The 14,602-nt window shown below is 40.6% G+C and overlaps 2 protein-coding genes across 9 annotated transcripts in view; one reads left to right on the top strand and one right to left on the bottom strand.

The window, feature by feature from the left end:
* Positions 1-14,602, bottom strand: part of SLC9C1 (solute carrier family 9 member C1) — a 143,343-nt gene that overhangs the window by 114,552 nt on the left and 14,189 nt on the right. The window contains exon 1 of one of the 3 annotated variants that reach the window (XM_086406763.1): positions 2,955-3,435. The exons of the other annotated variants lie outside the window; for them this stretch is intronic. Coding sequence (XP_086262889.1) covers positions 2,955-3,039 — 85 coding nt within the window. The 5' untranslated portion in view covers positions 3,040-3,435. Of the gene's footprint in view, positions 1-2,954; positions 3,436-14,602 lie in introns of those variants that run through there. 3 annotated transcript variants of the gene reach the window in all.
* The window catches only part of LOC147380008 (uncharacterized), a 33,387-nt gene continuing 31,561 nt past the window's right edge, over positions 12,777-14,602 (top strand). For 3 of the 6 annotated variants that reach the window (XR_015165741.1, XR_015165740.1, XR_015165755.1), the window contains exons 1-2: positions 12,799-12,937; positions 14,545-14,597. Coding sequence is in view for 1 of the 6 variants with exons in the window: in XM_086406834.1 (XP_086262960.1) it covers positions 12,886-12,937; positions 14,545-14,597 (105 nt within the window). In the remaining 5 variants the exon portion in view is untranslated. Of the gene's footprint in view, positions 12,938-13,867; positions 14,007-14,544; positions 14,598-14,602 lie in introns of those variants that run through there. The other 3 variants (XR_015165742.1, XR_015165745.1, XM_086406834.1) reach the window with 2 other exon arrangements.

Below are 14,602 nucleotides of genomic sequence, written 5' to 3'. Positions count from 1 at the left end.
TATTCTTGAGTCAGGTATTTTGAGAAAGGGTATCAGTGTCCTTCTGGTGAAGACCCCAGAAACACATCTGTAGTTGACAAGTTTGGTGTATTATGTGTCTCAGTGAGGGAGACATATCCACCCTGGGGAACTGTGGTAGGGGGTTTCAGTAAAAGGATAGTCAGTTCAGTTCAGTTCAGTTCAGTTGCTCAGTTGTGTCTGACTCTTTGCGACCCCATGAATCACAGCACGTCAGGCCTCCCTGTCCATCACCATCTCCCGGAGTTCACTCAAACTCACATCCATCAAGTTGGTGATGCCATCCAGCCATCTCATCCCGTCTCCTCCTGCCCCCAATCCCTCCCAGCATCAGAGTCTTTTCCAATGAGTCAACTCTTCGCATGAGGTGGCCAAAGTACTGGACTTTCAGCTTTAGCATCATTCCTTCCAAAGAACACCCAGGGCTGATCTCCTTTGGAATGGACTGGTTGGATCTCCTTGCAGTCCAAGGGACTCTCAAGAGTCTTCTCCAACACCACAGTTCAAAAGCATCAATTAAAGGATATTCAGTTCAGTTCAGTTCCTCAGTCGTGTCCGACTCTTTGCGACCCCATGAATCACAGCACGCCAGGCCTCCCTGTCCATCACCAACTCCTGGAATTCACTCAGACTCATGTCCACCGAGTCAGTGATGCCATCCAGCCATCTCATCCTCTGTTGTCCCCTTCTCCTCTTGCCCCCAATCCCTCCCAACATCAGAGTCTTTTCCAATGAGTCAACTCTTTGCATCAGGTGGCCAAAGTACTGGAGTTTCAGCTTTAGCACCATTCTTTCCAAAGAAATCCCAGGGCTGATCTCCTTCAGAATGGACTGGTTGGATCTCCTTTCAGTCCAAGGGACTCTCAAGAGTCTTCTCCAACAGCACAGTTCAAAGGCATCAATTCTTCGGCACTCAGCTTTCTTCACAGTCCAACTCTCACATCCAAACATGACCACTGGGAAAAACATAGCCTTGACTAGACGGATCTTTGTTGGCAAAGTAATGTCTCTGCTTTTGAATATGCTATCTAGGTTGGTCATAACTTTCCTTCCAAGGAGTAAGCGTCTTTTAATTTCATGGCTGCAGTCACCATCGGCAGTGATTTTGGAGCCCAAAAAATTAGAAAGAACTAATTATGGATCTTGGTAATATTGGAGAAGGAGGGTCTAAGGAAGTGAGACTTTATTCTAACTTGGGTGCTGTCAGAAAGCAAGGACAATTCTGTGGTTGGGTACTCAATAACTCTTATCTATAGGGAAAGCAAACTGGAATGGGGATAAAGCTGTATTGAGTACAGAAGCAGCAGCCACTCATTTTAGACAAGAATGAGAGGTGTTTGGTATTGGATGGGTTGCATGGTGACTTCTTCTGTCCAATTTTATTATCATCTCATAGTGACCTCATTTGATTTTGATGTTCTGTGAGATTATTTATGTCAAATGAGAGAACAACATGGACTAGCTGTGAACATCACACCAGCTTGTGGTAACACTGAGTGATATCTAGCCCTAAGTGTCAGACCAGTTTCCCAGTGTCTGGGGCTGCTTTTTTTTTTTTTTACTTGTTGGTTTCATTTTCCCTAGAAGAATTTCTAAATTCCTTAACCTCATTGTAACATGTTAAGAACTGGAAGTAGACCAGGGGATCTTGATAATAGTATAGTGATACAGCAGAGTAAGCTCAGTTATCCTTCTAAGACAGACATTTTTAACCTTGGCTACATATTAGAATCAGATTGTTTTAAAAATATAGGTATTTACCTGGGTGGATCCCCAGAGGTTAATTTAATTGGTATAAAGTGCAGACTGAGTATTGGGAACCTTAAAAGCTTCCCAGTGATTCTAATAGTCAGCCTATTTAGAAGCACTGCTCTAGGAGAAATCTGTGCCATTAGGGAAGAACACTGAAAGACTGGTGTATTTGCTCTCAGAATCAAACTGGTTAGTAAAATATTGTCAATGTCACCTATTAATTTTCTCACTGTTACAAAGCAAAAGGGCTTGAACAAAAAAGGAAAATATTTTCTGCATCATAGTTGTATACTCCTATATGCTTGCAGAATTTAATACAGTTAAGGAGTCGATTGTTTTCCAAACTAAAAGCAGGGATACATGATCCCATAAGCAGGTTTCTCATTTCTAAAATAGCTTATTTGAAAACCTTAATAAGTGTTTGTATATTCAATTCTAATAAAACCCTTTTATAAAAGAATAAAATTACTCCAAATCTTAATTATACTTGAACTTTAGGGAAATATAAGATCAAAATCAGCAGAATTTCACTGTTTGGCTGTGAAAACTCAAATTAGTTTCTTCAATTTCCACTCCAAATTCACCTAACAAAACTTTACTCCCACAAAATGATCTCATGTTAAGTTAGCATGTAAATGCTAATATTATTCAAGACACTTTTAAAAATATGGATAAAGAAGTAGCAGTTTAGATTAAACAGACTTTCAATGTAATTACAATTATTATTATTCAGCTTAAATTGACTTTAAACAACTTTGAATAAGTTTATGAGTCCATGTCACATGCATTAAGGAAAAAAATACTGATTTGTCTTAAAATTGCCACATGGGTTTCCTACATTAACTTATCAGGAAAATTAAATAATGCCTCAAATCTCTTTCTGTGTGAGGTTAATAACTGTCCTCTCAAATGGCCCATGGATTTGTCCCCAACATCAGTCAGCCTTGAGAAATTCTCTTTCTCATGGTGTGGAAATCATACTGATTCACTCTGTCCCTGAAAATGGTAAATATTTCTTCCTTTTAATCACTACTTTTTGCAGGAATTAAGTGACAAAAGTATCCTGAAAAAAGTGCTGTGGAAGCCCAGTAATCTTAAGAAGCTGCAAAGTGCTCAGGATTTATGACAGATAAAAAACTGGAGTTGGACTCTCTGATCACACAACAGAGCAGGTTCTTACTCACAAACGCTGTGAAAGTAGGCGGTCTGTTGCCTTCCTAGGATTTCTTCACTAGAATGAGCCCTTCCTTGCTCTCGGCTCTGCTCCATACACCTAAGATTAGCCACGGCGACAGTGTGGTTTCCTCTTAGTGCCTTGTAAGGCAAAGGGAATAAATACTAGGTAGGTGAGCAGTTTGGAAAGTTGATACGGGAAGTGTAATGGAGGAGGGGCAGGGGCTAAGGAACAGAAAGTCACACGGAGAGGCTGGTTGATCTTCGGGAAAGTCTGTGATTGGCTGCCATAGAAAAAGTGGAAACTACAAGACGAATGGTTGCTGGATCTGTAGCTGGAATACTGTGAAAGCATTTGTTTCCTCTTTGAGGAACAAAGTACCAGCGGGGAAGGGCAATTTCCTGAATGGGAAGCTAAAGGAGACTCACCATCCAGAGCTTCAGGAGGAGTATTATGTAGTATGTAAGTGATAGGTGGAAGGTAGCTAATCCGTTCATCCAGAAACAGCCACAACCAACTGCAACCTCATTGACAGTTACTTGCTCTAAGCCCCGCCCCTGGCCTGCACCCATTGGCTTTAGGTTCACAACCCATGACTTGATTGGCTGACACAGTACAGTCTTAGAAAGTGCTGCTGCTGCTGCTAAGTCGCTTCAGTCGTGTCCGACTCTGTGCAACCCCATAGACGGCAGCCCACCAGGCTTCCCCGTCCCTGGGATTCTCTAGGCAAGAACACTGGAGTGGGTTGCCATTTCCTTCTCCAATGCATGAAAGTGAAAAGTGAAAGTGAAGTCGCTCAGTTATGTCCGACTCCTAGCGACCCCATGGATTGCAGCCTACCAGGCTCCTCTGTGCATGGGATTTTCCAGGCAAGAGTACTGGAGTGGGTGCCGATGCCTTCTCCATAGAAGATACACAGCATCATTACCTCTGAACATCTGTGGCAATCCTTGAAGTATTAAGGCTGTTGTATTTTAAAAATAAGTAAGTACCTAAGCAAGGGTGAAAAGGAAACTCTAGAAATTGTGTTGCTATATTAATTTAAAGCTTAGGAACAGTAGATTAGTGGCAAAGAGCCAATGAACACTGTTTTCCCAGAATTCTAGTGGAAGTGAGATTCCTAGATAAGATAGAGTTGTAGAAAATTTGAAATATGAAGATACAGGTTGCTGAATTAGGAAATGAGAAAGAGAGAGAGTGGCTAGTCTAGCCGTATGATGGAGAAGGAAATGGCAACCCACTCCAGTATTCTTGCTTAGAGAATCCTGTGGATGGAGCTTGGTGGGCTGCCGTCTATGGGATCGCACACAGACACGACTGAAGCGACTTAGCATGCGTGCATGCATTGCAGAAGGAAATGGCAACCCACTCCAGTATTCTTGCCTGGAGAATCCTAGGGACAGAGGAGCCTGGTGGGTTGCCGTCTATGGGGTCGCGCAGAGTAGGACACTACTGAAGCGACTTAGCTGCTAGCCGTATGAACATAAAGTGAAAGTGTTAGTCACTTAGCCCTGTCTGACTCTTTGTGAGCCCATGAACTGTAGCCGGCTAGGCTCCTTTGTGCATGGAATTCTTCAGGCAAGAATACTGGAGTGAGCAGAGCAGCCATTCCCTTCTCCAGGGGAGCTTCCTGACACGGAGATTGAGCTCGGGACTCCTGGATTGCAGGCAGATTCTTTACCAACTGAGCCACCAGGGAAATCCCATTCTAGCCATGTAGGAGAATGCAATCAAGACAGGCAAGATAGAATTTAACTCCCCAGAGTTCCTTATCTAGGGAAATTTTTAGGAATAATAATAGACCCATTTCTTTTTTCTAAACATACTATGAAAAGGAAATTTTCATTGAAATTGCTTAGTTACAATACCATAGAGCAAATTTTCATATTCCCACTCTCATAGTAAAATATTTGGGGAGGAATACTGGAATGATTTTGAAATTAAATACTTATTTGGCATGTGTGATACTTCTTTATAATTCTACTCACTCAAAGTCTGTGAGGCTCTTTGGATGGCTACAAAAGGGATGTGCAGAGAAGAAAGGTCAAAGAATAGGGAGTGAAACGTGAACTCATCAAAGACAGAAGTAAAAGCTAAAGAAGTGCTGATCAAATGATCCTTCTGGTGGGCAGAAAAGCATTCAGAACCTTCATATGTGTACTTGTAGTGGCCACAAAACAGTAGTCTTTGTTGAAGAAAATAATCTTCCTAAAGTTAACCATGTAAATCCATTTTGGGGATGGTTAATCAAAAGAAACTAAGTAAAGCTTTTTAAAGTGATAAAGTTCACATAATGTTTTAATGAAATAAAAGACAAGATTGTTTCTGAGTAAATCATTTAAGTGGAAATATAAGTAACACATGCAGGATTGTTTTGTTGTTGTTTAGTTGCTAAGTTGTGTCTGACTCTTTTGCCACCTCATGGACTGTAGCCTGCCAGGCTCCTCTGTCCACGGGATTTCCCAGGCAAGAATACTAGAATGGGTTGCCATTTACTTCTCCAGGGGATCATCCCTACCCTGGTATCAAACTTGCATCTTCTGAATTGCAAGCAGATTCTTTACTGCTGAACCACCAGGGAAGACCTTCTATTACAGCTAGAATTAAACTAATAAATGAAGCAATCAATATATCTATTTACTTGTGAGAAATATATTTTTATTTTATTTTCTGTTCTCTGTATTTTATCGCTTTTTCCAGGCCAACTGAATTCCACCCCTAAAACTACAAGGAACAAGTACCTGTATCATTCTTTTTTCTTTTTTTATTTGTGTGGAATTCAATGGAAGATAATTATGGTTTGTTTCTACAGTATCTACTGTGAATGATCTTCTAAAATTCCATTATAGAAATGTTTTTGCTATGTCCCATAGATTTGGGATCCTTGTGTGTTTATTTTTATCTTAAGGTACTTTTTGATTCCTTTGATTTTTTTCAGTAATCTATGGTTGCTTAGTAGCATATTGTTTAGCCTCCATGTATTGGTGGGCTTTTGTATTTTTTCCTTGCAATTGATTTCTGGTCTCAAAGCATTGTGGTCAGAAAAGATTTTTGATATGATTTTAATTTTCTTACATTTATTGAGACAAACTTTGTATCCTAGAATGTGATCTATCCTGGAGCATATTCCAAGTGCACTTGAAAATAATGTATATTCTGTTCCTTTTGGATGGAATATTTTCTATAATTCTACTAAGTCAATCTGGCTAATGTGTCATTTAAAGCAAGTGCTTCCTTATTACTTTCTTCCTGGTTGATCTATCCATTTATCTAAGTAGGGTGTTACTCCAGGTAGCTCTTGACTTCCTACTTTTGCATTCCAGTCCCCTATAATGCAAAGGACATCATTTTTGGGTGTTAGTTCTAGAAGGTCTTGTAGGTCTTCAGAGAACCATTCAATTTCAGCTTCTTCAGCACTACTGGTTGGGGCATAGACTTGGATTACTGTGATATTTAATGGTTTGTCTTGGAAAAGAACAGAGATCATTCTGTTGTTTTTGAGATTGATCCAAGTATGCATTTTGGACTCTTTTGTTGACTATGATGGCTACTCCATTTCTTCTAAGGGATTCTTGCCCAAAATAGTAGATATAATGGTCATCTGAGTTAAATTCACCCATTCCAGTCCATTTTAGTTCACTGATTCCTAAAATGTTGACATTCACCCTTACCATCTCCTGTTTGACCACTTCCTTGATTTTGCCTTGGTTCATGAACCTAACATTCCAGGTTCCTATGCAATATTGCTCTTTACAGCATCAGACTTTACTTCCATCACTGGTCACATCCACAACTGGTTGTTGGCTTGCTTTGGCTCTGTCTCTTCATTCTTTCTGGAGTTATTTCTCCACTCTTCTCCAGTCATATATTGGGCACTTACTGACCTGGGGAGTTCATCATTCAGTGTCATACCTTTTTGCCTTTTCATACTGTTCATGGGGTTCTCAAGGCAAGAATACTGAAGTGATTTGCCATTCTCTTCTCCAGTGGACCACGTTTTGTCAGAACTCTCCTCCATGACCCTTGGGTGCATCTTGGGTGACCCTACACAGCATGGCTCATAGTTTCATTGAGCTAGACAAGGTTGTGGTCCATGTAATCAGTTTGGTTAGTTTTCTGTGATTACGGTTTTTCATTCTGTCTGCCCTCTGATGGATAAGGATAAGAGGGTTATGAAAGCTACCTGATGGGAGAGAGGGGGAAACTGAGGGGGAAACTGGGTCTTGTTCTGATGGGTGGGGCCATGTTCAGTAAATCTTTAATCCAATTTTCTGTTGATGGGCCAGGCTGTGTTCCCTCCCTGTTGCTTGATCTGAGGCCAAACTATGGAGGAGGTCAATCTAATCACACTAGGACCACAGCCTTGTCTAACTCAATGAAACTAAGCCATGCCCGTGGGGCAACCCAAGACGGGTGGGTCATGGTGGAGAGATTTGACAGAATGTGGTCCACTGGAGAAGGGAATGGCAAACCACTTCAGTATTCTTGCCTTGAGAACCCCATGAATAGTATGAAAAGGCAAAATGATAGGATACTGAAAGAGAAACTCCCCAGGTCAGTAGGTGCCCAATATGCTACTGGAGATCAGTGGAGAACTAATTGCAGAAAGAATGAAGGGATGAAGCCAAAGCAAAAACAATACCCAGCTGTGGATATGACTGGTGATAGAAGCAAGGTCTGATGCTGTAAAGAGCAATATTGCAGAGGAACCTGGAATGTCAGGTCCATGAATCAAGGCAAATTGGAAGTGGCCAAACAAGAGATGGCAAGAGTGAATGTCAACATTCTAGGAATCAGTGAACTGAAATGGACTGGAATGGGTGAATTTAACTCAGATGACCATTATATCTACTACTGCGGGCAGGAATCCCTCAGAAAAAATGGAGTGGCTATCATGGTCAACAAAAGAGTCCAAAATGCAGTACTTGGATGCAATCTCAAAAACAACAGAATGATCTCTGTTCGTTTCCAAGGCAAACCATTAAATATCACAGTAATCCAAGTCTATGCCCCAACCAGTAACGCTGAAGAAGCTGAAGTTGAATGGTTCTATGAAGAACTACAAGACCTTTTAGAACTAACACCCAAAAAAGATGTCCTTTTCATTATAGGGGACTGGAATGCAAAAGTAGGAAGTCAAGAAACACCTGGAGTAACAGGCAAATTTGGCCTTGGAATACGCAATGAAGCAGGGCAAAGACTAATAGAGTTTTGCCAAGAAAATGCACTGGTCATAACAAACACCCTCTTCCAACAACACAAGAGAAGACTCTATACATGGACATCACCAGATGGTCAACACAAAAATCAGATTGATTATATTCTTTGCAGTCAAAGATGGAGAAGCTCTATACAGTCAGCAAAAACAAGACCAGGAGCTGACTGTGGCTCAGACCATGAACTCCTTATTGCCAAATTCAGACTTAAATTGAAGAAAGTAAGGAAAACCACTAGACCATTCAGGTATGACCTAAATCAAATCCCTTATGATTATACAGTGGAAATGAGAATTAGATTTAAGGGCCTAGATCTGATAGAAAGAGTACCTGATGAACTATGGACTGAGGTTGGTGACATTGTACAGGAGACAGGGATCAAGACTATCTCCATGGAAATGACATGCAAAAAAGCAAAATGGCTGTCTGGGGAGGCCTTACAAATAGCTGTGAAAAGAAGAGAAGCAAAAAGCAAAGGAGAAAAGGAAAGATATAAGTATCTGAATGCAGAGTTCCAAAGAATAGCAAGAAGAGATAAGAAAGCCTTCTTCAGCGATCAATGCAAAGAAATAGAGGAAAACAACAGAATGGGAAAGACTAGGGATCTCTTCAAGAAAATCAGAGATACCAAGGGAACATTTCATGCAAAGATGGGCTCGATAAAGGACAGAAATGGTATGGCCCTAACAGAAGCAGAAGATATTAAGAAGAGATGGCAAGAATACACAGAAGAACTGTACAAAATAGATCTTCACGACCCAGATAATCACAATGATGTGATCACTGACCTAGAGCCAGACATCCTGGAATGTGAAGTCAAGTGGACCTTAGAAAGCATCACTATGAACAAAGCTAGTGGAGGTGATGGAATTCCAGTTGAACTATTCCAAATCCTGAAAGATGATGCTGTGGAAGTGCTGCACTCAATATGCCAGCAAATTTGGAAAACTCAGCAGTGGCCACAAGACTGGAAAAGGTCAGTTTTCATTCCAATCCCAAGAAAGGTAAAGCCAAAGAATGCTCAAACTACCGCACAGTTGCACTCATCTCACATGCTAGCAAAGTAATTCTCAAAATTCTCCAAGCCAGGCTTCAACAGTACATGAACTGTGAACTTCCAGATGTTCAAGCTGGATTTAGAAAAGGCAGAGGAACCAGAGGTCAAATTGCCAACATCTGAAGGATCATCAAAAAAGCAAGAGAGTTCTAGAAAAACATCTACTTTTGCTTTATTGACTATACCAAAGCCTTTGACTGTGTGGCTTACAATAAACAGCGGAAAATTCACAAGAAATGAAAATACCAGACCGCCTGACCTGTCTCCTGAGAAATCTGTTTGCAGATCAAGAAGCAACAGTTAGAACTGGACATGGAACAACAGACTGGTTCCAAATTGGGAAAGGAGTATGTCAAGGCTGTATATTGTCATCCTGCTTATTTAACATATGCACAGTACATCATGCAGAATTCCAGGCTGGATGAAGCTCAAGCTAGAACCAAGATTGCCAGGAGAAATGTCCATAACCTCAGTTGTACAGATGACACCACCCTTATGGCAGAAAGTGAAGAAGAACTAAAGAGCCTCTTGATGAAAGTGAAAAAGGAGAGTGAAGAAGTTGGCTTAAAACTAAACATTCAGAAAACTAAGATCGTGGCATCTGGTCCCAGCACTTCATGGCAAATAGGTGAGAAAACAGTAGAAACAATGAGAGACTTTATTTTTTTCAGGCTCCAAAATCACTGCAGATGGTAACTGCAGCCATGAAATTAAAAGACACTTGCTCTTTGGAAGAAAAGTTATGACCAACCTAGACAGCATATTAAAAAGCAGAGCATTACTTTGCTAACAAAGGTCCATCTAGTCAAAGCTATGGTTTTTCCAGTAGTCATGTATGGATGTGAGAGTTTGCCTATAAAGAAAGCTGAGCTCCGAAGAATTGATGCTTTTGAATTGTGGTGTTGGAGAAGACTCTTGAGAGTCCCTTGGACTGCAAGGAGATCTAACCAGTCAATCCTAAAGGAAATAAGTCCTGAATATTCATTGGAAGGACTGGGGCTGAAGCTGAAACTCCAATACTTTGGCCGCCTGATGTGAAGAACCGGGTCATTGGAAAGACCCTGATGCTGGGAAAGATTGAAGGTGGGAGGAGAAGGGGACAACAGAGGATGAGATGGTTGGATGGCATCACTGACGCGATGGACATGAATTTGAGTAGGCTCCGGGAGTTGGTGGAGGACAGGGAGACCTGGCATGTTGCAGTCCATGGAGTCACAAAGAGTCAGACATGACTGAGTAACTGAACTTGAGAGAGTCATTTCCTAGGCAGGTTGATAGGGAGTCTAGGGGTCCCCAAGGAGAGAGGGGTCTGGAATTCTCAAGGAGGAAGAAAGGACAAACTTTTTTTCTTTCTCCACATTCCTTAGGATTATATAACAATAATGTATCCTGCCTAAGGACAGTCTCTGGATCAAACCTTCTGGCTAATTCTGTCTTAAAATGTAAATTATGGGAGGTGTTTACAACCTCCAGACATTCTTTGGAGTATATAACTTCATGGTTAACACTAGCAAGGGGGTACTCTTTCTACCCTCTTCTGATGCCTATGTCAGAAGCTTTCTCTATCTCCTTTATACTTTAATAAAACTTTATTACACAAAAGCTCTGAGTGATCAAGCCTTGTCTCTGGCCCCGGATTGAATTCTTCTCCTCCGGGGGCCAAGAATCCCGGTGTATTCGCGTGATTCAACAACAACCTTTCAAACTGAACTGAACTGATATATGTATGGTTATCTTAAGTTGCTTATCTATTTAAATGCATTTTTACAACTCTGCATTTTCCCTCACAATGTGTGCAGGTTTTACATCATATTTTACACCATTTTGTTTTGTGTATCCCTTAATATAGCCTCCCAGGTAACTCTGTGGTAAAGACTCCATCTGCCAATGGAAGAGAAACAGGTTTGATCCCTGGGTCAGGAAGATTCCCTTTGAGAAGGAAATGGCAACTCACTCCAGTATTCTTGCCTGGGAAATCCCAAGGACAAAGGAGCCTGGTGGGCTACAGTTCATGAGGTCGTAAAAGAGGCAGACATGACTTAGCAACTAAAACAACAACAATTCTTAAACTACTCATTGTGGATATAGATAATTTTACCCCCTTTGTCTTTTAACCTTCCTTATACTTTATACATTGTTTATTTACTACCTTTACTGTATATTTGCTTTCACCAATGAGATTTTTACTTTTGTGATTGGCTTGTAAAATTTTATATTTTGAGTTGTAGCCTTTTCTTTTTTGTTTTTAACATTTAACATTTGTTGTAAAGTTGGTTTAGTGGTGTTGACTTCTTTTAGTTTTTGCTTGTTTATAAAATTTTGATCTCTCCATTGAATCTCAATGAAATACTTACCAGGTAGAGTATTCTTGGTTATAAGTTTTTCTCTTCATCGCTTTAAATATATCATGCCACCCCTTTCTGGCCTGCAGATTTTCTACTGAAAAGTCAGCTGATAGTCTTATGAGAATTTCCTTGTGTGTAAATTTTTGTTTTTCCCTTGCAGATTTTAATATTCTCTCTTATCTTTACTTTGGCATTTTAATTAAAAGGTGTTTTTGTGAGTTCCTTTTTGGGTTGATTCTATTCAAGACTCTCTGTATTTCCTGGACCTGTATGTCTGTTTAATTTCCCAGGTTAAGGATGTGTTCAGTTGTTATGTCTTCAAATATGTTCTCTGTCTCTTTCTCGCTCTTTTCCTATGAGGCCTCTATAATGCAAATATTGGTATGCTTGATGTTGTCTCAAAGTTCCTTTAAATTGTCTTCATTTCTTTTTATTATTTTTTCCTGCTCAGTTTCAGTGACTTCAACTATTCTGTCCTCTAATTCATTGATCCATTCTGCTGCACCATCTAATCTAATGTTGACTCCTACTTCTTTATTTTTTATTTCAATTATTATATTCTTCAGCTCTGTTTGGTTCTTCTTTATATCTTCTCTTTGTTAACTTTTCACCATGTTCATCCATTTTTCTCCCAAGTTCTATTATCATTATCTTGGACTATTTATCAGGTTAATTGTCTATCTCCACTTCACTTATTTCCTCTTCTGGGATTTTATCTTTTTCCTTCTTTGGGATTATTTCTTCTGTTGCCTCATTTTACCTAACTTGCTTTTGCTGTTTATCTGGGCTTCCCTGGTGGTTCAGCTGGTAAAGAATCCACCTGCAATGTGGGATACCTGTGTTTGATCCCTGGGTTGGGAATATCCCCTGGAGAAGGGAATACCCACTCCAGTATTCTGGCCTGGAGAATTCCATGGAGTCTATAATCCATGGGGTTGCAAAGAGTCAGATAGACTATATTTGACAGGTTGATTGTGTTTCCTGACCTTAGAGAAATGGCTTTTTGTAGGAAATGTCCTATGCAACTCAGCAGCACATTCCCCTCTGGTCACCAGAGCTATATATTCTAGAGGTGCTCCTTATTTGGGTTATGTGGGTCCTTCTGGCCCTGGATTTGGTTGGTTGTCATGCCTTGCCTTCAGAGGAGGCTCCCAGCCATTAGAGGGCAGGGTTGAGTCACAAGGCTGCTGGCCACATTACCTCAGGCAGTCCCAGTGTAGTTCTGATCTACTGGTGGTAATAGATGGGTTCTGGAGTGCATGAATATGGTGCCAACAATCTCAGATCTAGTATTGGCTTGTTGGTGGGTAGGATTGGTTCTTGATGTGGCTGGTTGTTGGATTCAGGCTGCCTCAAAGCAGATGTTGGCCCACTGGTGAGTGTCCTGAGTTGTCCAAGCTGTCTCATCTGATCTGTCTCATCACAGATCTCTGAGGTTCTGGTTAATTTTTTTCAGTCTTTTTTTTCCTGCTTCTTAGACTAGATAAAGCTTCCCTGGTGGCTCAGAGGGTAATCTCAATTGATCTATGTTTAAGTTTATTGATTCTAATTTCTGTCTCCTTGAACCAGTTGTTGAGCTAGTAAATTTTTCATTTTGGTTATACTTTTCTAATCCAGAATTTCTATACATTCCTTTTTATAATTTTTTACCTGTTTATTGATATTTAGTGATACATCACCCTTAATATACTTTTCTTTAATTTTTTAGACATGGTTTCTTTTAGAATATTTTTCTGGGATTTCCCAGTTATTCTTTAACATTGTAATGCTTGTGTTCACATCTTTATTACTCACAAGAAAAGAATTAGGGGCAGGGTTTTCACCATAATAAAGCTTCCTGTTCCTCAACATAGCAGCAGTACTTCTCACTGACTCAGAGACTGCTGGGCATCTAATCCTAATACCTTTTATTCACAATGAATTCTTTCTCCATCTCAGAAACAGTTCCCAAAACCAGGCATAATATATTCATAGTATCTGTTTCCATTTCCTTTTGAAAACTGAGTTTTCTCTGCCTCATTAACCAAGGCAATATCACTCATGTGGGTAGCAGACTCTTGAGTGTGGGCTTAGAAGCTGGAATATAGATAGAAGGAAGTTCTGTCTTAACAGAAATCAGGGAAGACTTTTGATACCTAGAGCCATAGGAAAGAGATGAATATTGTCACATGAGGTGGTGGGGGGGTGGATAGGGAGTGGTAACCACCCATGCCAATAGAGCTTTTTATTTTCCTGACTCAGGAGCTGAGGGAGAAGTTATGAGAGGAGAAGGTGATTTTTATAGAGATTCATGAGAGACAAAAAGAGAAGAGACTCCCCTGGTGGCTCAGACGGTATAGAATCTGCCTACAATGCCGGAGACCCGGGTTCAATTCCTGGGTCGGGAAGATCTCCTGGAGAAGGAAATGGCAACCCACTCCAGTATTCTTGGACAGAGGAGCCTGGTAGGCTACAATCCATTGGGTTGCAATGAGTCGGACATGACTGAGTGACTTCATTTTCACTTTCTTTCATGAGAGACAAAAAGAGAAAAGAGAAGGCTTAGTGCTCAAAATATGTTTTGTGTGTGAATACATTATTATGTGCACGTGGATGGGAGTGGGGAGGTATGGCTACGTATGTAGTAACTGGAGGCTGGTTAATGATCCCACTCCAGAGAAGCTAAGCCCAACTGTATTTTTTCTTACAGTACTTGCCCCAAGTCCTAGCCCATTCAACTCCACCCCATTATCCAGCTCCTCATGCTTCCCCTCTGGGTACAAGGATTAGGTAGCCCTGGTTTCAGTTCCCTAACCCTGGTCCATTTGGCTAATTAAGTGTAATTCTAGGAGGCTCTGGGTAAAGATCACCAACCGTAACTTATAAGACAGAACATAAGAGTCCAAAAGACACTAAATAGACCAGCAATAACAGATGTGAAGAAGGAACTCACTTTCAAACGAACTATTCATCTTAAACTGTGCTGTGAACTGCTTTTTCCAGGATTCCAACAAGAAGAAGACATTAAAGGAGAAAAATGGAAACCAAAGCACCAGGTGAG

This window comes from Bos grunniens, chromosome 1 (assembly GCF_055505025.1).
Source record: "Bos grunniens cultivar Pamir isolate PY7600 chromosome 1, Bosgru_T2T1.0, whole genome shotgun sequence".
Taxonomy (NCBI): domain Eukaryota; kingdom Metazoa; phylum Chordata; class Mammalia; order Artiodactyla; family Bovidae; genus Bos; species Bos grunniens.
The sequence above is the reverse complement of the archived record's forward strand: the minus strand, read 5'-3'. Positions and strand labels throughout refer to the sequence as shown.